The 27,376-nt window shown below is 42.1% G+C and overlaps 1 protein-coding gene across 1 annotated transcript; it reads right to left on the bottom strand.

Annotated features, from left to right (window-relative positions):
• Positions 1-583: 583 nt before the first annotated feature.
• cep68 (centrosomal protein 68) lies at positions 584-24,124 on the bottom strand. The gene is made up of 9 exons (XM_063874512.1): positions 24,121-24,124; positions 4,260-4,321; positions 3,967-4,167; positions 2,838-3,650; positions 1,825-1,948; positions 1,439-1,593; positions 1,228-1,350; positions 987-1,074; positions 584-900 (listed from the first exon to the last, which is right to left on the bottom strand). The coding sequence occupies exons 3-9, from the start codon at positions 4,153-4,155 to the stop codon at positions 737-739; spliced, it is 1,656 nt and encodes a 551-aa protein (XP_063730582.1). The 5' UTR covers positions 4,156-4,167; positions 4,260-4,321; positions 24,121-24,124; the 3' UTR covers positions 584-736.
• Between the last annotated feature and the right edge of the window lie 3,252 nt (positions 24,125-27,376).

The following is a 27,376-nucleotide window of genomic DNA, read 5'->3' as shown; positions in this document are numbered from 1 at the left end:
AGTGGCAGTGTCTGACCCCGGAATGGCAAATGGTAGCTTTTGCTCTTGCCACTAAAACATATCAAGGGAGTTACATCTTTCTGCTTTGACTGTTATTGTTGATTTATTCACAATTTGCGCTTACGTAAGTTACAATCTTCTTCTGTCCTGCCTGGTGGATCATTTGTCAATACTGTGAGCACCACAAACTAAATCCAATTTATATTGTGGTGGAGGCTGTGTTCCTGGAAAGAACAGAGCGTTTGACGTGATCATTTAACATTAGAACACACAGGACTGAAAAGACTGACAACAGACCATGTGGCTGTGTGAAATGTTGGACTAGCTGATAATAAAACATAAGGAAGTCATTGATCAGACATACAGCTTGGTTTCTCCAAAACTGAAAATCAGTGCCGACTTAGCAGTAATTAGGTGTTAGAAAGTGTTACTTTGAATTAGTCAACACCAGATAGATTGCATGATGTTATTTTGTCTTTGAATGATGATTCAATCAAAAAACAGTTTGAAAATGTCAATCACATTTACATTACAAGAGACATATCATTACCATGGTGGAAGTCAATATGATTAAGAAAAAACATAATAGAATATTTCTTTAATGTTATATCATTCAATGTGATCAGTTGGGTTTAAACACAACATTTTTTTATTTACCAAGCGGTTACATAAGATGCCAACATGTTCAAATGAGAGCTTATAAGTAAATTAGATACAAAAATAAGTGCAACAAATCTTATGACAGAGAGGAGGCAGCCTCCTCTACTTTGATCTGAGTGTTCTGCTGGTTCTGATGGCTAAGGCTGTCCATGGCAGATAGGATAGAGCAGAGGAGTAGCTGTGTGCGGCTCTCAAGAGCTCCACAGTGGCTCTTTATCAGCTGCAGGGTTTCTTTTAAAACTGGAAACAGAAAGACTTAGTGAGTAATGAAATGCTGAAAGGGAGTGAGAGTTCAGAGTGTGCATGGTACCAGCTGACAGACTGACATGGAGACATGTTGTCGATGCAGCGAAGGAGGAGCTGACCGCTGTGCAGCACGCTGGAGGTCGCAGACTGCTGGACACTCACTGCTCTCTGAAACACACACACACACACACACACACACACACACACACACCCCATGTGAGCCCAGCAGAAAGGGCTCCTGGCAGTCAGAGAGCACTTTCTTCCCCACAATGTGCCAAGCAATGCAGACAGCCACTGTAGTGCACTGTGGAGCAGGCTCACCTGGTACTCAGCCAGAGAGGACTTGACACCGGCAATATCCACAGTGGACACAGTCTGCAGCTCCTTCTGCTCTGACACTTCATGCAGCTGCTTGATGAGCTGCTCCAGCTGCCAGCAGAAGACCTGAAACATAAAAAACACTGAATCCAAACACCAAGGCAATATTTTCAGGAATACTGCAGTGGCACTCTTAAACAGCCAGTGTCTCTACCTGGATCTGATGCATCAGGGAGTCACTGGGATCCTCCTGCTTCTCCTGGCTGCCAGGCAGCCCCCTGACACTGGATGGACAGGCTCCCCCACCCCCCCTTGCAGGCTCTACCCAGGCTCCAGAAGGGCTCCTCACTTTAGAGTCCCTGTGGTCAGCTGCTCATGGACATGATTTTGGGGTAGAGACAGAAATGTCAGAGATAAACTGGATTCAATCTTTCAAGGGATCACACCAGCAGCTCGGACAACTTGTGTCAGGGATGTTAGTTGTGGTGGGGTAGTTCAGATCTAAACTTTATTTAGATCTAAACTTTACTTAGATCTGAACTACCGAGAGAGACAGAAAGACAGACAGACAGAAAGACAAACAGATAGACAGCAGACTACCTGCGGCTCGCTTCTCCTCTTCTTGTGTGTACTGCTGCACTTCCTGTGTATCGGGCGGGGTGACGGGGGAGAAGTTGGAGCCCCCCCACTGCACAGACTCCCAGCTGGCGGTGACCTCCCTCACCTTCACACACAAGCAAAACATTTAATCTTTAGCTGATAAATGTAGATTCAAGCTGATTAGATCAGATTTAGATTAATCAACATTAAATCTGTAAAATAGTAAACAGTTGGTATCTGATCCAAGAATTAGTAGCCGTGTTAGCTCTAATGTAATGAGAGTTTCGTGCGGCTCAATTGTTTTTCCCCAGGTCTATTTAAAACTCAATGTTTGCCAATGTTACCATAGCCTAAATATTAGTCGGCCAGAAAGACCAATTATAACATCCTGCAGTGTCTAAATAGAGTGCAGAGTGAGACCTTTAAAAGAACATTTGTCAGCCATGTTCAGAGGCCTTAACAAATCTTTACCCTTCAGTCATCCATGATGTCTGTATTTTTTGCTGTTGCAATATAGGACTGTTGTTACATTTTTATACTCTTACTATATATATATTTTTATTTATTTATTTTTAAAATGTGTTTTTAGCTCATCTTTATAAGTTTCAAATGACTTGCAAATTAGTCACTATTTTATATCTACTTGCACTACTTCTTTTGTTCAATTGTTTAGGTCTTATACAACCCACATTTATTTTTTATTGTATTCTATAAACAACTGAACACTTTTCTCTGTGTTGGAATTCAACAGACATTGGACGAGCTACTATACATGTAGAGATAAAGATGTAAGAAAAATGTGGAGTGGTCTCTTCATTTTTTCCGGAGCTGTATATATTGTTGCCTTGCTGGAGGACCTGGGACTTCAGAGTTTCATTGCCATACCTACACTGCAGCTACTGTGCATATGGCAATAGAGCGTTTGAATCTTGAAAATAACACAGATGGTCAGCATTGTGAGGAAGCAGCTGGTTGAACCAGATGCAGGTCAGTGATCTCAGAGTGTGTCCCACCTGTCGGGGCAGCAGCTGCAGACCCTCCAACTGCTCTGGAAGAGGACAGAAGTCCTCGTCCAGCTCCTCAAATGCACACCTGGACAGTGCACATTGCTGATTGGGACTGCAGTACAAGTCTGCAAGGGAGAGCAATGTACCGGAGGCTTTGAGCCCCTGTAAGCTAGGAGACCTGTACCCTCCACTGAGAGACAGACTGGAAGAACTACATAGGAGGTCCTGCTCTATGCCTGAGTCCTGCGGATTGAGAGTGTGTTCCTGGAGCTTGGGGGTATCCCCCTCACAGAGCGGCTGTACCGCTCTCAGAGGGTAGCTGTAGTCCAGCAGCGCTTGGTACTCCCTGTTAGGGTCCCAGCTCACGGTCTGCCTGTCCGGAGATGGAGGCAGAGCTTGGGGGATTGCACAGGCCCAGTACTCCGCCTGAAAGGGAGACACAGGATATCCTCCAGAAGGGCTCAGTTTGTCCCCCCCCCAATTCATCCTGGACTCCCTTGAGCGAGGGCTGTATGTAGGATGCAAGACGGCGGAGGTCAGCTGCGGGCGCACAGGTGGGTTCAGTCTCTGGACTTCCAGGTTGGATCTGGAGAGGCTCAGCTGAGTGGATCTGCTGCCAGGGGGAGGTGACTGCCGGTCCCTGAGTTCTGAAACAACCAGGGGTGAGGCAAGGTCTCTCCTCCAGAGTGAGGGAGGGGACATGTCCCTATAAGATCGGCTGAAGCTGTTTGGGCTCAGCTTCTCCTTCACTCTGGTGCAGGACGTCCTGTCAGTGAGCTGCTGCTGGTCTTCAGTTCTGCTGACAGCCAGCGGGTTCTCCTAAAGGCACAGACAGTCGTCATCTGTATAGCTGTATTCACACTGATTACACTTTTTCACTGGCTTTGCCTCACAGTGAGTCCACAATGTCATCATTCATTAGAGAAGGTAAAATGTCTCATATTAACACAAAACAATAAGACAATATTACAACAAATTTTGGCCACTGAATAAAATCATAACAAGCAAGAGAAGTTTTAGGTATGATTTTTAGACCTATACAGGAGATCACATTTCATTTATAGTCCTCATAATAAGCATAAGTCTTTGGTTAGATGCAGCTTCGCTTAAGGGATAGATGAAATGTCTACTACACCTGGTCTGTGTGCTTCTTTAGGATGGACGGATGTTGTTGTGCAGAGAACAGAGGCGTGCTCTTGACATACTGTCTGTCTGCCGCCACTGCAACACGTGTTTGTTGTGAAGAAGGTCTGGAGCATCTTCTGCTCTGTTCACACTCTGGGAGAAGCACCCCCCATCTCTGGCTGCACCCCTTAGCTTCCATTGGAGAGAGGAACTGTAGGAAGGTCCTGTCAACTTAGGGAATAAAACAACCTAAATCATTAAAAAAAGTTTGGATGTGTTTATTTTTGAGTTTCAAGTGCGCACCTTGAAGGAACAGCTGGTTTGTGTCCGTGTGTCATGTTGCAGGGTGGAGCCCCACAGGAGCCCTGTGAATCAGGAGAGGAGATGTCAGCATGTTTACACAGGTCTATAACTTAGATACACCCCACAGCCAACATTTCTCATTGATTTATCAATAAGAGAGTATTGAAAGACAACATGCTTTTATTGTTGTCAAATCCACATTACTTTGAAGATTAACATGTAACTGGACAACAGAAACAGAACTCATTAGAATATGTGACTAATGTCTTTTATGGTTCATTTTCTGGTTCATTAGTCAAATATCCTAATAAGTTCTGTTAATAGTCAAAGTAATGTGGATTTGACAACAATAAAAGCATGGCGACCCTTCATTCTCCACCTCTCTGCTTATGCATGTGTAAGGGCTAATATGACACAGTTACTTAAATATAGTTAAGTCTGATCATAGAATGTAAAGGACCAAACACTATATAAAAAAAGAGGAAGGTAATAGAACAGGAATCTGTACTACAGTGGCTGCATTCACTCTGGATTAAGCACAAAGAGCAGCCAACTGAGTCTTCTTCCTGTAACCTTAAACTTTTTGTCTTTGGAAAGTTTTCTATCTCCATAACATAAATACAGTATGCACATTTTTCATAAACAATTCTGTATATATGTTAGGGCGTTATGCCAAAGTTCCATGAAATCAGACAAGCCCCATAGGAGGAAGATAGCAGCTTAGATATTTCTACCTTTTTGTAATCATTTGGTTAACCATGAGCCTCAGGATTTTGCTCATTTCCGACATGTTATAACAGTAAAGACAGACAAACTTAACCTAAAAAAACCCAATAATCTCTAATAACTAGGCCTGTAAATAGGACAACAGAAAATACCACTTAAAAATATAATAGCAACTTAAAAGGTGTTAACTCAACCTTCCGACCTGCCACAATGACAAAATAAAGAACATATTCTGTAGTGTGGTTCGGCTAAACTACATGGGAAAACAATGGGTAATTAAAGGTCCCCTATTATGCTACTTTTTAGGTCCATATATGTATTTTGTTGCTCCACTATGACATGTTTACATGCTTCAATGTTGAAAAGGCGCTTTATTTTCCTCACACTGCCTGTGCATAAATGACCACTTTTCACTCCGTCTGAAAACGCTCTGAGGAGCCCATGCCCCCACCTTTGCAAAAGTGCACTCTGCTCTGATTGGTTAGCTGGTCACTCTGTTGTGATTGGTCAACCGCTTAGAGATTTGTCAAGTGTCCCTCCCCTGAATAAAACTGTGAAAAAAATGGCATCGCTTGTTGTGCCGTACCAGTTTATTACTGTTAGGGAATATTTTGTGTAAACTTGTAAATCTTTAGCTCATTTGCATCTCTTCTCTCTGTCCTCCTCTGACCTGGCTCTACGGCCCTGCAGGTGCTGTTATCTTCATTAAGGAGGGGCAGCCTGGGCTTCCGAAGCCTTGTTCTTCCCACAGTGGGTACAAAATTAAGCTCACCTAAGATTGGCTGTATTGTTTAGGGACAGCTAGCGCCAGTTTATCTGGACACAGATGCTCCGGCAAACACCTTATCTGTGACCTAGATGACGGTTTAAGTCAAACGTATTGTCTGAGCTTGTTTAGTCTGGCGTTTGAAGAAGGTTGATTATCCATTTGGAACTAGTTAAAACCTCTTCCTATTGTCGAGATCTTCCGAATTGGTTTGGCGACCGCTGTGGCAACTCGTGTCTACAGTAAATGTCTTGTCAATTCTCCGGCCGTAACTCCAATAAATAAATAAACCCAACAGTGTTTTGCCATCAGGTTCCTGCTCTCCAGTGTCTCTCTGAGTTTCGTCTCCATTGCTTCAGAAGTTTCCACCACAATTACAAATAAATAATGATGGATTATCAGTAATCATTTCAAAGTGACACAAAGACATCGGATTAACCTTCAGCAGCGTTTGTATGCCCTTGAACACAACTTTTGATCACAAACAGCAAAGGTAAGATGTGTTTAGTTATGGCTCTGTAAAGTGAAGCAGTTTTCTTGCTCTTTCTTGGCTGCTAGTTCAGTGAGTTTTGGTCGTACAGTGATGAGACGTATACTAATGGAATCTGTGGAATGTGATGATATGTGGTTTGTGCAGATAGCATAAAGTAAAAAAATCGCCGTAGCTCACTCTGTGTTATGTAGTGTTAGCTCATTTTCGTTCAGTGCTGATTTAGACCATTGGTGTTGGAATTATGTTTTGTTTTGGTAAAAATGGTTCATATGGTCTGGTCGCTGAGTTTCTTCCCGTTAAGTGGGTATCCCACATCAATAGGTTGTTAAATGTTAACATGCCCTGAGATGCTGTTTTTTACAAGTTGCTGCATCTGGGCTTAAGACGCGTTGTGAATGAAAAACCATCACAGTATTTCTGCACAATTTAGGTAAAGTTAGTGTGCATACAGCCTAAAAGCTTGGTAGCGTAGCGTTGATAGTGTTAGAAATAATCAATATATTAGAGCGGAACTTTAAAAGATAATTCACTGTTTCTGGACGGATCATATTTGTCCATTTCCGGTAGTATTACAGGATGTTGTTTTTAGCCTCAGATAGCATAAAGCTAATATTGTTTTGTATATATGAGTAGAGGGAGAAGGACCAGTGGAGTTGCATACTAAACACACCGCCTCTACCTCTCACTCATTGATGCTGCAATGATACAGTTGCCTGTTTAATAACTGATAAACCTCCTAAGAATTGCATAATAGACTATCGTAGATGACAGCTCCAGGACTTCGCTAACAAGATGGCGACGGTGACGTCATAAGAGGACCCGCCCCCGACGACGTCAGCCTATAGAGGAGGATCCAGCCCCCAACCAACCAACCAACCAACCAATGAGAGCACGACAGCGGGGCGCGTCTGATTTTGAAGTTGTTTATTGTATGGTCGGAAAGGGGTGGTTCTATAAAACATGTTAGGATTGTGAAATCGAGCTCTCTTTTGTTCCGGACCGCCAGACAGTAACTACTGATGAGCTCCACTCAGTCAGTGGCCTGTGGACGCGTGTCCCGGGCTATTGAGCCACAGCTGTGAAACTTACGTAAAACCTACTACTGCATCCTTTTATTAAACACTCCTTTTATAACTTTTAAGGGAGTTTTGCTTTCTTTATTTTAAACCGCCTCCTGGGCTTCAAATAAAAGCGAACATTTCTTACAATAGCTTTAGCTTGCAACTTTGCCAAGGCAAGCAGTGTGCAAATACAGTGAAATGTCGAGAACAGAACCATCATTTGGGTTTTTCCTCCAGGGGAATAATGGTAAAAATAAACGCAAGCCACTTGTTCTTCACATCTTCTTCCTTAGGTATGGCAAACAAATAAAGTTTTGGTTTGCAGCGAAAGAGGCAGCTTCTCCTCGCCATTTTCAGGCTCCTCTGCTCGGGTCGGCTTTACGGAGCAGCTCGCACTGCTATGGGCTTATTCATTTCCGTATCACGGTGAGGTCAGTGTGATATGGAACTGAACCAGGAAGTAAAGAAAGGAATCCAATCGAAGCGTTTCAGGCAGGGGGGAGGGATATGGGAGAGAATCTCGCTCTGGCCTGAACTTTGGGATTTTAGCTTTTGCAGACCTATTACATGCACACACACATAACATGTTAAAAGGTTGAATGGTTTTCCCACTTTCTTCACCAGGTGCAGTTTTGTTGCCATGTTGCTGAAGGTGCAATATCACAGTGTAAAGAAGTACATCAAATTGCACACAGGTTTTACACATTTGGAATTCATCAGTGAAGGTAGCCTAAGATATATATTGTCATAATATAGCTGTCTATATGTGTTGTAATATTTCAGACACGTTTTAATGTTAAAAGCATGATGATTAGTCCTTCATTCTGTGCTGTTTAAGGCTTCAGGTGACTTTATCTGGTTACACTTGCTCCTTCCTCAGTCAAAATCAAGTTTGGGCTTCCTGATGCAGCTCAACTTGACATTTTTGATGACACCAACACAGCAGTAGATGAAGATATTCTTCTTGAGCTGTTGGAGGCCCATCCAGACTTATGCCTGACAGTACGTGAACGGATTTCAGATGAAGGTAGGTGTCATCATAAAATCTTTAAAATAAATTTGGGCTCGTTAGTGCAGCTGACCTTGACCTTTCCTTGTGAAATGGGTAAGACAAGGTTGGGTTATACGGTACTTATTTGATGTGACGTCTATCACTACATACTATACAATTATTGTAATAATTCAAGCTACCAACTGGATTGATGAATCATCTGAATAAAGTACCATTGGGTTACCTAAAAATCTTATATTAAAATTTAAGTTAATCAAAAGGTCTCTTGTAAAGGTTTATCTCCTTTAGCTCATTCAACACCATCCTCCTCGGATTCACTCGGATCTTCCCTCACGGGTACCATGTCACTTTCTTCAAGTGACAGTGACCTAAGAGAACAGGGCATTCCTACAGGCCGAAGTAGATCCAGCAGAGAAGACATGGACAGTTCTGTGTCAGAGACTGCAAAAGAGGTAATTGAGAGTCTCGAGATAACGTAATTTATATTGTCACACAAAATTTAAATTATCACTTATCAAAGCATGTGCTTCCAGACTCACTCCAAAGAAAATGTTATTGATTTGCCCTCTCCCAGATTTGTTAGTTTTCGCATCACTGCTGGTTTTTGACATCCCTCTGGACTTTTACCCTTACTGTGCGTTCAAACCACGCTACAAAAGCTGTAACATAGCTAAAAACTCTTTTTGAAAATGTACTTTGTCTCATGTCACTCAAAGCGCTCAAACATGAAGCATTTGAATGCATGTACTGTACATGTCCTAAACTGCGCCATATCTAATCTGCATAAAGTTGAGCAGTTTTCAACTGATATAGAAATAGAAAATGAATAACCACTGTCGTTCTTGTTGCGTTTGCGTCTCTTGGTCTGAATGCATAGTTAGTCTATACAAACATGTTGTGGTAGGCCTATGTATTTGTTCCAACGACTTAAACTGATGCACAGAATTGAACACTTAAAACTTTTCTTCCTTTTATGTGAGTAGGTGGTAGAAACAGCCTTGCTTAGGAAGCCCGGAGGAGAGGATGTTCTTGAAGAGTGCAAGTCAGAAAATTCACTGAGGCACCGTACCCGGAGAAAGCTTGTCAACATATTGGCGAGTGATATGATTGAAAGACATGGGTAAGATTTGAAAATGTTAATGGAAAGAATTGAAAGGAAGGGCCACACTCGTATACTGATATATTGTGGCTTTTGTCTTGTACTATAGAGGTAAAACTTACTTGAAACTAGTTATGAGTGAAAGATTGACTGCTGTCTTTGCTCTATAGAAGGATTCCTTCCCCTACGCAGGAGAAGTATGCCCTGGGAGTTATCAGACTATTTCCCTCACTGAAGGATCCCATTTCTCCAAAAGGCTATGTAAGTTTTACAATTCTATTTCGTCTCATTTTGTTTTTGATATTGACTTTAGTGTCATAGAACCACAATGGAAACAGTGTATGTTAAACTTGTTCAAGATACAAAACAACCATCATAGCTATAAGGTCCTGGTTGGAAAATACTGGATATTGTACATTCATTTGACAATAGAAAATCTATTACTTAAGTTATTTTGTTTCCACATGCTGAATCTGTTCTTGCTCGAAGATCTTTTGTGATGTTCATTTATTCATTTCGATGTAACAGGAGCATTTCTATGATGGGGAAAAAGGCACTGGATTTTTAGCGTGGCGTCTCAAGACCATGTCCAGGAATACAGAAAAACGGCCAGCTAAGGAAACCTCAGTGCCTCAAGAACAAGGGCCAAAGCGCCGAAGATCCGGGACCACACTGCCTCAGCAGCTTGATGGAGATGCCTGCAGGGAGGCTATTTCATTTCTTGTTCATTCTCCTGACGAAGCAAGTGTATTTCTGAAGATGAAGATGACATTCCAACATCGCAAAGACCTAGTGCATGACCCACAATGAACTGCAGATATCTTCAAAACATTTCCACGCTTCTTAGATGTCAAAGGATTAGTGAGTTGCACATTTCTATCATTTTAAACTGTAGCCTTTAATCTCCAGTGTTATGCTCAGTTAGACGTCAGCATGAAGTCCGCAGTAACTCTAATTGATCTACCTGGCCTGCTGACTATATTCTATCTTCAAAGATCTTTGTTCTGATTTACAGTGGTTTCAGAAAGTTCTGAATAGCATACCATGTATCGATATGATCAAAATCACTTGCAACATGAGGTCTATACTGAGCACTGGCCTGATATGCCTGTGTATGATCAATAGGTGAGTCAAGACTTCCTGCTGCTGTTTGGTGCTGAAACAGCCTCCAAGATGCTTGAGAAGTGGGACACGTCATTCAAGCCCAAGGTCATCAAAGAGGCCAAAGAGCTGACTCAGTCAACTGAGCTGGGCCGACTTCTAAAAGCTGCTGAGAAACACGATGCAAATGGTAAGCTTTACGGCATACTTGGTTGACATTAAAAATAGCTTGTTTCATCTGTTCCTATTAGAAGTTAATATCTGCCTTGCTATTCTCCTGATAGACTGGGACCGTGACATGGCTTCTCTGCTGCTGCTTCTCCATCTATTGCCACCCACAGCTGGACGGAAGAGGAGAACCAAAATAAGTCCTAGTGTTGCAGTGGACAAAATGGTGCACTTTCACAAGGTACAGTGGGGCAAAAAAGTATTTAGCCAGCCACCAATTGTGCAAGTTCTCCCATTTAAAAAGATGAGAGAGGCCTGTAATTTTCATCATAGGTATACCTCAACTATGAGAGATAGAATGAGAAAAAAAAATCCAGGAAATCACATTGTAGGATTTTTAAAGAATTTATTTTCAAATGATTGTGGAAAATAAGTATTTGGTCAATAACAAAAGTTCATCTCAATACTTTGTTATATACCCTTTGTTGGCAATGACAGAGGTCAAACGTTTTCTGTAAGTCTTCACAAGGTTTCCACACACTGTTGCTGGTATTTTGGCCCATTCCTCCATGCAGATCTCCTCTAAAGCAGTGATGTTTTGGGGCTGTCGCTGGGCAAAACAGACTTTCAACTCCCTCCAAAGATTTTCTATGGGGTTGAGATCTGGAGACTGGCTAGGCCACTCCAGGACCTTGAAATGCTTCTTACGAAGCCACTCCTTCGTTGCCCTGGCGGTGTGTTTGGGATCATTGTCATGCTGAAAGACCCAGCCACGCTTCATCTTCAGTGCCCTTGCTGATGGAAGGAGGTTTTCACTCAAAATCTCATGATACATGGCCCCATTCATTCTTTCCTTTACACGGATCAGTCGTCCTGGTCCCTTTGCAGAAAAACAGCCCCAAAGCATGATGTTTCCACCCCCATGCTTCACAGTAGGTATGGTGTTCTTTGGATGCAACTCTGCATTCTTTCTCCTCCAAACACGACGAGTTGAGTTTTTACCAAAAAGTTCTATTTTGGTTTCATCTGACCATATGACATTCTCCCAGTCCTCTTCTGGATCATCCAAATGCCCTCTAGCAAACTTCAGACGGGCCTGGACATGTACTGGCTTAAGCAGGGGGACACGTCTGGAACTGCAGGATTTAAGTCCCTGGCGGCGTAGTGTGTTACTGATGGTAGCCTCTGTTACTTTGGTCCCAGCTCTCTGCAGGTCATTCACTAGGTCCCCCCGTGTGGTTCTGGGATTTTTGCTCACCGTTCTTGTGATCATTTTGACCCCACGGGGTGAGATCTTGCGTGGAGCCCCAGATGGAGGGAGATCAGTGGTCTTGTATGTCTTCCATTTTCTAATAATTGCTCCCACAGTTGATTTCTTCACACCAAGATGCTTACCTATTGCAGATTCAGTTTTCCCAGCCTGGTGCAGGTCTACAATTTTGTCTCTGGTCTCCTTTGACAGCTCTTTGGTCTTGGCCATAGTGGAGTTTGGAGTATGACTGTTTGAGGTTGTGGACAGGTGTCTTTTATACTGATAACGAGTTCAGAAAGGTGCCATTAATACAGGTAACGGGTGGAGGACAGAGGAGCCTCTTAAAGAAGAAGTTACAGGTCTGTGAGAGCCAGAAATCTTGCTTGTTTGTAGGTGACCAAATACTTATTTTACCGAGGAATTTACCAATTAATTCATTAAAAATCAGTCAATGTGATTTTCTGGATTTTTTTTTCTCATTCTGTCTCTCATAGTTGAGGTATACCTATGATGAAAATTACAGGCCTCTCTCATCTTTTTAAATGGGAGAACTTGCACAATTGGTGGCTGACTAAATACTCTGTTGCCCCACTGTATAGTACATGTGACATGTTCTTAAATCCCACAATACACTTTGTTCTGCTGTATGCATTTCATTGCTCTTACTCTCCAGTTGCTGCTTTTGAGCTTGTTCTTTCCAAATGAATGATTAAATGCAGGCAAATTATTTTGGGGGGAATGACCTTTCAGTAAGGAACATCAACCCAAGGGGGCAGAAATTGAAGCGTCACTTTAAGGTGCTCATGTTTATTTCATTTGTTTCTAGTCATGCTGCAGTATTGATGAACACCTGCAAGAAAGAGAGGGTAAACAACCATACATCCTCGCTGTTGGCCGAACCCGGAATAGGATTGAAATCTTCTATATCGCCGTTGACAAACAGCTCATCCCCTGCCAAGCCACCGGCTCACTGAGTGCCTTTGATGAACTGTTTGAATCCCACTATGTGTTCAACCTGTCTTATGATGAGTCCCTGGTCCAGCTCTACACTTTCCTGCAGACGACAATCTCGGAGTCATTTCAGGCGGATTTTGACAGTGTACAAGATGATACTACAGAAGTTGCTGGAACAAGTGTCATGCAGAACCCAGAAGCTGGGAGTTTTGAAAACAGTGAATCAGGTCAAGGGATCAAACACAATACTAACAATATTTGTTCTAGAATGGTTGCTAAACATCATGGTAGTGGTATAGCAAGAAGTGTAGTGTCAGGAATTGTCAGTGATTTGGAAGAACTTGCTGGTGGACTACATTCTCAAGTTAAGTAAAAAAGTACTGTCTGTTGTGCCTATAGATAATCCTGTAAGATCGACATTGGAAAAAGTTTTTGATCATTTTGAAAACCCATTTGAGAGCTATAATAATGAAACTAATAGGAACAAGTATTTCACTGATAAATGGGGGATTGTGGAGCCAGTGGAAAAATGTTTAGGAGTTTGTTATGTTACAAGGCGAAACAAAAATACAGGTACTTATGATCAAGTCCCAGTGAAAGACAGTTTTGTTTATGTTCCCATTTTGGAAACGATCAAATTTATCTGTCGCAATTCCTATATTTGTGAACTGCTTGCTAAACCATGTGTATCAAAAGAAGACAGCTATGAAGACTTTTGTGATGGAAGTTACTTTAAGTCACATCCATTGTTTTCAAAACAACAGACGACTTTACCAATTCAGCTTTATTACGATGACTTCGAGACTGCTAATCCACTGGGTTCTAAACGTGGTGTTCACAAAATTGGTGCTCTTTATTTTGTCCTTAGAAATCTCCCTCCAAAATTAAATTCTGCATTGATGAACATTCATTTGGTGGCATTGTTTCATGCAGAAGATGTGAAAAAATATGGCTTTGATCTTATTTTACAGCCTCTGATTAATGACATTAAAATATTGGAGAGTCATTGCATTGATTTGCCATTCTCATCTGAAAAGATACATGGCACTATATGTCAGATTACTGGGGACAACTTGGGGATGCATGGAATTATGGGTTTTGTAGAGTCTTTCAGTGGACGTTACTTCTGTCGTTTATGTTTGATAGAAAAAGATGATGCTCAGATGGTTTACAATGGGGATGACCCAAAGATTTTTGAAATGCACTGCAGTGAGTAGCAGTCAGATCAACAAAAGCTGCATGTGTTTGGTTTAAAGAAGAATTCCTCACTGAACAACTTACATTATTTCATGTTTGTGAGAATTTTTCCATGAATATCATGCATAATATTCTCAAGGGGGTGGCCCATTTTGAGATCAAATTACTGTTGGGAGTATCTTTCAGAAAATATTTTGTCAAAAAAAGGAATTTTGTCACAAATCTATTTTTTTGATTATGGCTACTTAGAGCGGAAAAATCGTCCGACAAGGGTAAATCTGGAAAGTAGTGGCAACAATATAGGACTCAACTCCATACAAACTCTTTGTCTATTAAGGAACCTTACTTTATTTTTTGGTGATGCTGTGCCAGAAGGAAATCAAAATGGGACCTTGCTATTGCTTTTACTACAAATAGTGAGCATTGTATTCTCTCCGTCTGTTACACAAGGCATGACTGTGCTTTTAAAACATTTAATAATGGAACATCATGACTTGTTCATACAGTTGTATCCGGGTAGAAATCTAATTCCAAAACATCATTTTATGATACATTATCCAGCTTGTATCAGAAAAATTGGACCCTTAATACATATGTGGAGTATGAGATTCGAGGCCAAACATAGGGTATTCTCTTAAAAACTTCAAGAACATCACAGTGTCACTTGCCAGAAAACATCAGATTGCCATAGCTTACAATTGGGAGACTTGTCCTATAAAGCATGTTGAGTATGGACCCTTAAAATCATTTGATGTCACCGATGAGGAATATAGTCAAATAATCGCCTAATCCATGTCTGCTGTAGCAGAAGACACCTTTTCTACTAACTGGGTTACGATCAGTGGGGTAGAGTACAGGGCTGGACTCGTGATTTGTTGTGGCACTGAACATGAAATGCCTGTGTTTTGCAGAATAGAAAAGGTACTTTTGGTCAATAGTGTGATCTACGTCATAGTTAACAAACTTGTGGTCGAACATTTCAATGAGCATTTTCATGCATATTATGTTATTGAAACTGATGAAAAAGATATTATTAAAGAAGACAGTCTTGAAATGTATACGCCCTTTGATCTACAAAATGCATATGGTGTTGATGGCATGTACATTGTTCCATTATTTTGTTTGTAAATGTTCAAATTGTCCATGGTGCTTGGATTTGGCTTGCATTTATTCTTTATTAAAAAATGATGAATTGATCATTTGTTCATGCTTTGTTTCTTGTATGTGAGGTTATTCAAGAAGCATTTTCAGAACAGTGAATATAATACAATTGTTCTAAATGCACTGTAATGTCATTAGTTAGATAGCAAATCATATAAATCAACACATTAAGATTAAGAGAGCAACAAAATGTAGAGTTAAAATACACTTTACAGTGTCATGAAATAACACCGCATGAAATCAACACACTTAAGGGTAAGGAAATAACACTATTAAGAGTGAAAATGACACTTAAGTGTGTCATAAACTAACACTGTGAATGTTATGGATTAACACCCATAGTAATAATAGTCAACACAATCCAGTGTGAAAATGAACACTTCAATGTGTCAAAACATAACACTATGAGTGTCATTTTTTAACACTTCAATGTAGTTAAAATATTAACACTTTCCAAAGTGATGATTTAACTCCGAAAAAGAGTGGATTATATAAACTCGAAGAAAGTGTTGAATTTAACATTATGGGAGTTGAAATAACACTGAGGATTTTGCTGTGCAGGCGCCATTTTAACTACAACAACAATGGGGAGCGTGAGCACTACCCCAAGACTCAGCCCGGTCCCTAACTCGGTGATATCTCGAATTCAAGAGCCGTTTGACAGAAGAAGTTTGACGGACAAACTTCAGGTGAAAGAGCTGGGCCCAGATCAACCTGATATTGTCATCAAACAGCAGCAGGCTAGTGACAAAGGGAAGCCGTATATGCGAGGCTTCTCTCGTAGCTGGTACACAAGAAAGGCTTGGCTAGCGGGATGCAGTCATGCTAATGCCTTATTTTGCTTTCCTTGCTTGATTTTTAAAACAACTTGGGGGACAGATGTAGCATGGACAACAACTGGAGTGAGGGATATGAAGCACCTGTCTGAGAAAGTGAGGAAGCATGAGAACACCAGGGCACACATGGACAATTCTATGAAGCTAGCCATGGTAGGCACAGTGAACATTGCTATGCAGCTGGACGACGGCCACAGGATTGCCGTGAGGAAATACAATGAGGAGGGGGATAAAAACCGGCATATTTTTGGCAAAATAATCGATTGTGTCAAGTTTAGTGGTGCTTTTGAGTTGGCTTTGCGTGGGCATAACGACACAGAATCTTCAGTCAACCCTGGTAATTTCAGGGGATTGGTGGATTTAGTTTCCTCCCTGGACACTGCTGGAGGAGCACTTGAAGACTGCCACCGTGTTTAAAGGCACAAAGACGGTTCAAAACGAGCCGTTGGACAGCATGTTGTCGGTGCTGAGGGATTACATTCTGCAGGAGGTAAACAGCGCTGATTTTATCGCCATTCAAGTCGACGAGACGATGGACGTATCCACCTACTGCCCGCTGGTGCTTGTGCTACGCTACATCGACGCTAAAAGTGTACTACAAGAGCGGTTTTTCGAGTTCATTACTATCCAGAACTCGACTGCTGACACAATCGCTACAGCGCTTCTCGAGAGGCTAAGCACCATACTCCCAAATGGACAAAAGGCCAAAGTTATCGCCCAAGCTCACGAAGGGGCTTCTGTTATGAGGGAGCCACTGGCGGAATGCAGCGTAAGGTAATGCCAGTGTACGGGAATGCACACTACGTGCACTGCTATGCGCATCAGCTGAACCTAATAATGCAGCAGGCAACATCACACATCCCCAGGATCTGCACTTTCTTTTCAGACATTGGTGGATTTTCTGCCTTCTTCTCCAGGTCACCCAAGCGAACCGCAGTGCTCGACCAAGTGGCGCACAGACTCCCCAGAGCTTCTACAACACGGTGGAACTTCCAGTCTCACAGTACGAACAAAAGGATGACCAGGACCTCCTGAAGTGTTTCCAGAGCATCAGGGAAGACTCTGTGAACTTTGATCCTGCAACTGTCAGTGAGGCTGGGGGCTTTGTGAGGATGCTTGAAGACGAGGCTTTCTGTTTTTGGCCGGAATTGTTCCACAGGATCATGCCACACGTGGACATGCTATTCAACCAGCTGCAGAAGAGCAACATCGACGCCGTCCTTCATTAAAGTTCACAGACAGTATGCAAACAATCAGGTAAATAATTATATTTTGGCTGACAAAGCTTTTAGAAAAAATCAGTTCCTCACTTCCAACAGTCTAAATGTGCCATCAAAGTGAATGAATGTCATGCATCACATCAGATTTATATTTGTTTTAGTATTTAAAAAGGAAAGAGAAGAGACTCTCAGATTTAGATAATAATGCAGGTAAAGTAGTTAGTAAACACAGTTTGTAGTAACAGGGTTGTATCAGGTGTCCACCAGGCCTAGTTCTTATTGATTCAAGGTTAATTTAGACGTAGTTGTTATTCATACTATACACAGGACGAGTGCACATCAGAATGAAATGATATTGCATCTGGCTCATGAGTGTTATATAAATACGTTTTGTTTTTTAACTGACAAAAGTAAAAAATAAATGGTTTGAAGTTAATTATATACATATACTTTAAACAACAATGAGTATATTGCACACAATGAATATAATTGCACATTAATAAGTTTGATGGCAAGTTAGCAACCTAAACTTTATCTTTTGGACCAGGGCCTCCATTTCCTCTCTGAGTGCATCTGAGCAGCCGCAGGAGCCCATCAAGAGACGGAGGATGCTGGGAGCAGGAGAACAACAGAGGCTGGCTACAGAGGTAAGTTGTGATATGGCAGTGTTTGCCCTAGAATATTTTTCAGTGATGGTGGTATGTAGCCAAAATAAAACCTAAACCGACACTGCACACAGGGTAGCATATTGCCACAATGGTGGAATGATGCAGCAGGCAGTCTGCAATGTATATGTTGGCATTCATATTTTTGTAGATTCCAGGTTTGTCAGAGCAGTTACAAAAAGGATAAGGCATCCTCACATGTAACAGAACATATGTGGTTAATTTATTAAAATGCCACTCTAAACCTGGCTTTTTTGTGGAAACCAATAGAGAGTTAAAGATCAGGAGATGGAAACATGCTGTGAAGTACAATTAGGAGTAATGCTGTTAAAACCTTAGTAGTCATATACTTGACTTGGAAATAGGCATTTGTTCAGCATCACTTTCACAGCTTTATTGCAATTTCAGATAATGATATATCTTTTACAGGTTTGTGATACCATCCTGATGCACACCAAGGAGCGGTTCTCCTTCACCCAGCACCTCATCAGCGCAACACTGTTGCATGGAGAGATGTTCCCACAACACAGTGTGAAGTTCCCTGAAGCAGCACTTGAAACGACAGTGCACACATACCCCATACAAGCAAGGCCAAGCTCAAAACGGAACTGTCCCTCATTTATGATAACAGTGAGTTCAATGCTTGCAGTGGTGCAGTGTCTCTGTACCAGTTTTTCATGGAGAACAACCTTCAGAGCACTTTCACAGAGACTGTCAGTCTTCTCAGGATCCTCGTCACCACACCCATGACAACAGCTGAATCTGAGAGGTGCTTCTCTACTTTGAAGAGGATCAAGACCTTCCTGAGAAACACCATGACACAGGATCGCCTCAATGCTCTGTTTATGCTCTCCATGGAGAAGAAACTTGTCAGGGACATTCCTGAATTTAATGAGAAGGTCATTGAGAGGTTTGCCACACAGAAGGAGAGAAGAGCAAAATTCCTCTACAAAATAAACTGTAAAAAAATCATGCACGTTTTCTCACCAGTATGGCTAATGCCATTGTTTTTAAGTTGTTGTACATAGTGCTCAGTCTCAAATGCTTAAATTGTTTATGGAGGCATTAAAATGTAAGACTGTTAAATTAACACTGAAAAGTCGCATTAAGTCATACTGGGATGTTTGCTTAAATTGATTGCATGTGGCACAGTCCTACCTAGAAGAAAGTCACCAGCCGCCACTGTGCAGCACATAGCTTGACATGTTCTTTCTTCAGTGTTTACCACTAGATAAACACCATTATATGTATTATATAACAACTCTTAAGTCCCTCCTACAGACATCCTGCTGAATACACACCCACACAGCTGGTGGGGGAATCAGCTTGCCGACTGTATATGGGGGACGATAGGTTGGGACGTTGCCAGGAGTTAGAAGAAGAAGAAGAAGAAGAAGTAAAGAAGAAGATGGACCTTTATTAATCCCCCGAAGGGGAAATTCAGTTTTCCACTCTGTTTTTTTCACACTCGCACACACAGTTGTATATTCACCTACAATTCACACACAGATATACAAGTGGATAACAAGCTGGATGCACATGCAACGAGAGGATCCAGAACGGAGAGGCAGCCAGTCTAGCCAGCACCAGCGAGCAGTTGGGGGTTCGGTGCCTTGCTCAAGGGCACCTCGGCAGTGGTTTATTACGTCATAAGGACAGCAAATCTGGATCAGCTCGTTTGTACCCTGGTTTTTAGCGATGTGGGTAAGGAGGAAAAGAGAAAGGGTTGTATTTTCTGACACTTTGTGAGTCTACACCGGGGACACATTTATGTACAACAGATATCCAAAAGTGCATTTTGCACAAGTTGGGACCTTTAAACTAGTGGAGGTAAGGGTGCCGTTTAATGGTTTGCGCTGTGTGGCCATGACAAGCACCATGTGGTCCCCGAGACTGACAGTGTGAAACTGAATTCAGTTTTCTGCTTTGTTCCTGATATCTCTATAATACATTTTATCCATATAATCACACTGTTATCTATGACAAATATTATTCAAAACCATTAGCATGTGACTGCTGTTTGCTTAACACTGCCATTGAAAAATCACCCTCAATTATCATTTACCTGCACCACAAATGCAAATAAAACATCTGTAACTAATTAATTGAGGAACAAACCCCAAAAAGTTTTTGAGATACCTTTACATGAACTAGAACAAATCACCATCATGCGAGCCGACCACGCCAACACTACTAACCAATATACATAGCAGAGAGGAAGTTCTACACATCAGGAACTGTGTGGACAGCAGCCTATCACTGAGACCGGCATACAATGTGGAATCACCGTAGTGAGGCAGGAGGAAGACAAAGTGGGGATACCGGCCTCCACTACCAAATATTTTTCTGGCAGATATCCAGTCACTGGATAACAAGCTGGATAACTCAGAAGCAGGACGGCTTTTCAACAGGACTTTAGGAACTGTAACGTTATGGTTTTCACAGAGACTTGGCTTGACCCCTATATCCCGGACTCCGCCATTGTCCTCCAAGGATTTTCAATTTTTCGCAGGACTACACTGACACAGGGAAAAGTAAGGGAGATGTGTGCTTTATGTTGAACAATAACTGGTGCTTGGATCTGCAGACTATTTCTATAGATTGTACTCCTCAATTAGACCTGTTCCATTTGCCAAGGGAATTGTCATTGGTTGTGCTGAAAGCAGTGCATGTTCCATCATCGCTGACAACCACCCAGCGCTGGACCAGCTGTATGGTGCTATCAGAGACTTCATGGCCAGAGGCAGCTTTTATAGTGGCAAGGGACTTTAATACCGCCAACATGAAGGAAGTCCTGCCAAAATACTACCAGCACATCAGCTGCCTGACACGCGGTGAAAACATACTGGACCATGATATTCCTCTTTCCAACATGGATATAAAGCTCTCCCTTGCCCTCATATCTCACTTCTGCTGCTGCCTGCTTACAGGCAGAAACTCAAACAGGGCAGGCCGGGGACACCAGTATACAGCACTGGAGTGAGCAGTCAGACACCGCTCTGCAGCTCTGCTTTGAAACTATGCAAACCCACCATTACGAGTGGTGTGTGTTTGAGGTAGACAACATCAACACACAGACGCGTTCATTTGCTACATTGGTAAATGCATCGATGACGTAGTACCGAGATTACTGTACAAACATTCCCCAAATCAGAAGCCCAGGATGAATGACGAGGTCCGAGCCGTGCTGAAGGCACAGACTATCGCGCACAGAGGTGGAGATTTGGACGAATGTAGGAAGTCATGGTACGCGCTCAGGAGAGCTATTAGCAGTGCAAAGACACACTATAAAGAGAAAGTGTTGACTGACTTCAGAGGCTCTGATGCCAAGAACATGTGGGCGGGGCTAAGGACAATGACTGAGTACAAAGGGGTAGCGGGTGATGCTGGGAGACTGTCTGTGTGTGCGTCTCTCCCAGATGAGCTGAATGCTTTTTATGCACGTTTTGAGAGCAGCCAGGCTGTGGAGGTACAGAAGGCCCAGGAGCCCTGGCCTTTGGTAAAAAACAATCTTCAGAGGCTGAAGCAATATTTGCATCAGCTGAACCAATACTCTCTAAAGGCACTGAGGGAGCTCAGGATGCTGGCAGATGCAATGGAGGACAATGTCCAATGACTTTTGAGGACCAGGTCAGGCCAGAGAGGACACCCCGACCTTGACCTGCAGTGAAGGGAAGGGCAAACAACATCCTCCACTACCTCAAAAGCCACACCAATGTCCGCTTCATAAGATAAGATAAGATGCACTTCATTAATCCCAAACTGGGAAATGTTTTAGAGTAGAGTAGGATACAAATAAACAGTTCTGAAATATAAACATCTCAAAATAGAAATGCGCTTCCTGCTGGATACACTGGACTTTCTCAAGGCTTCTGAACCTACAGTTTTCAGCAGGATAATCTGACTCAGGTAGAAACATATTTTTTGTATACACTCAAAGTCCACTTTATTGTCAAAGTTTCCACATGTGTTATACATACAGAACATTGAAATACCGTTTCTAGCAGTCCCACAGTGCAAATATAAACGAGAACATATAACATAAAAAGATAAATGTATGTGCTTAACAGTATATGTCTAACAAGGTAATAATGCTGATATCATCTACTAAGGGAGGTAGTGCAGTACATTGAGGCCTGCCTCATTAGCCTCAGAGCTGTGTCTGGAGCAGCAAGGGAATATGTTGGTTGATGCACTGAATGGCACCTATAGAGGGCTAGAGCTCAACAACACCACCACAGACACACTGGCTACAGACAGGAAGGGATTTACTGGTTAGTGAATAATAAATAATGAAAAACCCAGACTGTTTTGTAAAGTTAGTTTTGACAATTGAAACATGGGTGCTGACATGCTTGCCAAACATATTGAGAGTCGTCTGGGAGACCTGCTGTCTAATGAGAGCATTGTATTTGGCCGAAATTGGACATCTCAGATGTGTCCAAAGAAGCCTTTGTCCTCCATGGACTAGCACATATTGAGTCTCTGTGCCACCATTACCAAAGCATCCTGGTGCGTAAGGGGACCACAGTCACTGAGGTGTTGGGAGAATACTGGCTGTATAAAATCTTGGGAACAATGCTCAAAGGGGCCCTCAGAGAGATTCTCCTAGAAATACTCCAGAAAGATATGAAGAGCTAAATTGTTTGTTATATTTCTATTGAATTTAGCTTACTCGCTGCTATGGCAGTAACACCTAATCATTATATTTGACAGATGATCTACAGATAAAGTTCAAGACAAAAAAAGCCCAGATCTTCCTCACAATGGCTGTCAGTACCGCAGTATGTGCGAGAGGCTTCTCTTGCATGAGGAGAGTGAAGAGCGATTGGATGTCTTCACTGTCGACCCAAAATCTCACCCATCTCATGTTCCTAACCATTGAAGGGCCTAGTCTGGATACCTTTGATGCTAAGAGAGCTGTTTTGCAGTGGTGGTCGAGGTCAAGAGTCAGAAGCCCAGGATTTACAGACTGGTCATCAGGAGGAAGGCAAATTCAACCAACCGAAGAGGAAAATGAGGAAGAACTGATTAATGTTGTGGAACGGGGAGTAGTGTAGTTTGTTCATTTTGTTCATTATTAGAATCAATTTTTTGACGAATGCTCCTGGGCCAGTGATTACAATAGTGGGGCCAGTGACATTAAAAATCTACTGGCCTGGAGGGCCTGATCACGGTTAGACAAGACGGTGTACTTAAAGGAGGTCAGAACCCTGATATCTTGGTTCCAGGATAACAACCTCCATCTAAACTTCAGCAAAACCAAGGAGCTGATTTCGCAGAGCGAGGAACACGGCCCCATTACCATTTACTGTGACCGGCCGCGTCACAGCCTGGTGCGGCAGTTGCACCGCCTCTACAGAGGGTGGTGGAAACTGCACATCACCAGGACGGAGCTGCCATCCATGGAGAACCTCTACTCCCAGCGACTCAGGAAGAAAGCCCACACGATTATCAAAGACCCAGTTTCATTCCAAACACAATAAGAGAATTCTATTTAAGTATATCATATTCCATTTACGTGTATATAGACTCTTCTTGCACTATTTCTATATTTATTTTTATTTACTTGCACATCTTTGCAACATTCTCTTGCACTATTTTATTTCTATTCTGTTATTTATTTCACTATTTGTATTTGTTTTATGTCGTATATATAATATGTTGCATTGTTGGAGGAGCCATGTTTTTTTTTTTTTTTTTTCTGAAAGCACATTCAAGTATTATCCATAAAGGATCTACATTTGATTGATGTTGCTTATAACTTAACTTATGTGACACAGAGCTCATGTTTTCGGGGGATCTCGTGTCAGTTTCAGGGGGTCTCGGATCCCCCGAGTCCCCCCGTAGTTCGGACACTGATTTCACCCTTACACACAAAAATACAGAATCTGTTTATTAAATATGCACAGTTTTGTCCTATGTTTAGGTATGGAGATAGCAAAAAAAAAAAAAAACCTGTTGCACGTAAGCTTAATCAAGCACCGTAGTCAATTTAGCTGTAACTGTTGAAGAACAACTTGAAAACATTTCTTTCTGCATGTGCAGGGGACAGTACTCTTATTCTAAATTATAGCTACTTAATTCTATTGGCTTTTATTTGAAATATTAAAATTAATCTGGTATCAAACTAACAACACCTGGACCTACAGCACTGTGTGTAGAGAGCCGAAATCCCTCCCTTCCCGGTGGACCACCATGAGACCTTAGCTGTGTCTCAATTCAACGGCCGCATCCTTTGGAGGCTGCATTCGTAGACCGCTTGCGTCACTTCCCCCGAGAGAAGGCTGTCCCAATAAAAAAAAGAACACAAGAATGATCCAAATGCGGCCGACAAATGCGGCCCACTTTTCCCGGATTTAGAGGATACATCTGATGTATCCTCCGCGGTCTACCATATCCCAGGATGCGATGCGCACTGGTGACAAGTGACCTTTATTCAAATGAAATAGCAGTCAGGTCTCTGCAGCAGCAAAGTGGATTTAAAAGCAGCAGTAAGCGGAGGAATCACTAATGAATGTGAATAAAAAATAAACAACTTGATAAACACACTTCTGCTGATATTTGTTTTACTGCTGCTGGTGTTAAAGGCCTACTGACGTGCAGCACTACACACCTAGCAGTCTAATAGTACATATACAACTGAATAACATTTCACATTTCAACATATCATTGCAACCCATCATCATCGCGGTCGAATTAACGGAGTAATTAATCGTTTAAAATTGCGATTTCCATTATCAGAAAGCTCACTGACGCTTTCATCGTGTTCAGCAGAAACAGACACATTTTCGCTGAAATCACTCTCACTAGTACTGCTAGCCATGGTTCAACACCGGTAGTTACACTCGTGACGTCACGCGAAAGTCGTCTGCTAGGCCTACTTCTGGTACAGGCAGACTGTTTTGAGAAGGTCCTTGCACGCTGATAAAAATTGGTTATTCTTGTCAATTATTCTGCTTGTACGTGCTCCCTAAAAATACAAGAATTTCACCAAACGATCAAGTAATATACATAGAACTGAACTGTTATCCCCATATCCCCATATTTTCTATTTTATCCCCCATCTGTTTAGTGCAGGGCTTGGTGTCGCCCCAATTTTTATCAGAGCGCCTATACAGGCAGGTATGTTGTCTACAACCTCTCTCTGCCTGTATAGAGGATATTTAGGATCACACCCTGAAGGCCAAGCTCCAAAACGCAAGTGCATCCTTTATTTTCATTCAAATTCATTAATTTCACGTTCATGTTTTGTGCAAAGGTTCGGTCTGGTGTGTGCTTATAGTCTGTACTCTTGAATTTGCCATAGCATACTCACTCTAAATACTTACTTTTAGAACATATTTTTGCTTAACTTATAGGGGTGGGCAGTTCAAAATGATCATTATTGTAGCATAATGTTATCCATTATTTTTGTATTTCTATTTTCAAATTTCTAACATTAGATTGCTGATGGGACAAACGTCGAAGGGTCCAGAGAGGCAGTGGAGGAGGCCACAGAGGAGCTCTCGCTCTTGGGCTCCTTGCAATATGTCCAAAACCTGAGACAGAGGGATGAGCTCCTGGCGGCCGCCCTTCACCATTAGCTATGTCGATGGACGCAAGGTGGAAGCCCTCCAACAGTAAGTATAGCAGTTCATCATTTTAATTACTTCTGGCTGACTGACACCAAGAGCTAGATGGAAATAAAATATTTAACACTATGAGGTTGAGGACTTTTTCAAGATTCATTATCTGGCCCGTATATACGCGCGTTTTTCGAAAAAACGGGCAAAACTAACGGGCGAATAGTGGCACAGTTGGCTTTCCATACACGGTCCCATGATCACCTGCCAGACCTGAGGAGGAAACCATGGCAACAAGCAGCCACACAAACACAAAGCAAGTAGACGACCGGAAACAACACATCACTGCTGGCTTTGTGATGGCAAGGACAGTAAAATCTGCAACAAGAAGTGATCAAGCCCATAGTAAAACGGTGCATGCATATCGACATGAAGCAATTAAACACGTGCTTCCGTTGAGTTAAAGTATTCTGACGGTGTTTCAGCCGGAGCACACAGAGTAAAGCCTCGGTGTGTGTGAAAACTCACCAAATCCAGTTGTATCGGCAGCTCAGCTGGGAGCGGACAGTTGTTGAAGACTCACCATCTTTACTTCAACTCCTCTCCCATCTTTCTCTCCGCACTGCGGTCTGTCAGTGCCTGATCCGTTTCCCACCCCCCCGGCTGCACATGTGCGAAAATAGCAAACTGTTTCCAAGCGCCAATATCAAGCAATACACTCTATATACAGACCGTTTCTGTGAACTACCAGCTGTTTCCGGTTAGGTAAACTAACTGGCTGCCGTCAAGTACCGTAAAAAGTAGACGTGCGTGCTACAAATCTGGCAGGAAAACGTTGAGTTTCCGCGTACGTCATTACGCGCATGTGCAGCCGGGGGGGAACGGACAGTAACAGTTATATATAGGGCTAGATGTCTCGTCCGCCTTGCTGGCCAACGGAGTCGAACGTCCGCACATGGCGGCCGTCTTACCACAGTTGAAATCCCCACCCTGTACAGAGATGTATTTATGACACTGCATACTTATGAATAATTGAGGTCTTGAGATGAAGAACCATACAAATCCATATTTCCGATTTTGAATACAAATATTTTTACACATATAAAATGGTAGTAAACCAGTCTGACTAAAGCTGACTGCATCCCTGACCTTAAAGTATAATCAGTGTGAGGTTTAGGATCCTTCAAATTACTTTTAGGACACTAAACCTTCTTGAATTAATTCACAACATTAACATGCAGACCATGCAAAAAAAAGAGGATTGGAAAGGACACATTTGCAGTCAGCAAACACATTGGAGCAAGATAGTATCATATGAATAATATATAATACGTAGGCCTACCGCTTTATGAACTTGACGCAGACAGAAAAGAGCATCTCAGGAACTTGGTGCAGACAGGACAGACCATCTTACAGGACAGAGCATCTTATGAACTTGATGCAGACAGGAGGACAGAGCATCTGAACTCGATGCAGAAGATAGTAGATAAACAAGAGAACAGAGCATCTATTGAACTTATATCATGCACTTGAGGGATGCACTGAAACCGGTAGAGTTTTACCTTAGATAATAATTTGTAAATGGACTACTTGTATACATCCAACGAAGAATAAAACAAACCCTTATTTTCTAAATCAGCAGTCTCCTTCTGATAATTTCATTATAATTAAGAATTTGTACTGGATATTGGCGACTACAAATGGTGTCAGTGCATCACTAATTGAACAGTCACTATTTTAAAAGACCTCTTTGTTCGGTAAAGGGGTTTGCCATCCTCCATCTTCAAAGTGAGCAAGTACTCCCTGGCTTTTATCAAGAACTCCCTGGTGCTTGTCCAATT

Source organism: Eleginops maclovinus, chromosome 22, assembly GCF_036324505.1.
Source record: "Eleginops maclovinus isolate JMC-PN-2008 ecotype Puerto Natales chromosome 22, JC_Emac_rtc_rv5, whole genome shotgun sequence".
In the NCBI taxonomy this organism is placed as follows: domain Eukaryota; kingdom Metazoa; phylum Chordata; class Actinopteri; order Perciformes; family Eleginopidae; genus Eleginops; species Eleginops maclovinus.
Note: the sequence above shows the minus strand (reverse complement) of the source record. Positions and strands in the feature narration are given on the sequence as shown.

Excerpts from the sequence above, each read along its gene's own strand:
- cep68 (XM_063874512.1), bottom strand. The coding sequence starts at position 4,155 with ATGGAAGCTAAGGGGTGCAGCCAGAGATGGGGGGTGCTTCTCCCAGAG. Across the intron at positions 3,651-3,966 it reads TAAAGAAGCACACAGACCAG|GAGAACCCGCTGGCTGTCAG; the intron begins GTGTAGTAGACA and ends CTGTGCCTTTAG. Across the intron at positions 1,075-1,227 it reads CCTCTCTGGCTGAGTACCAG|AGAGCAGTGAGTGTCCAGCA; the intron begins GTGAGCCTGCTC and ends TGTGTGTTTCAG.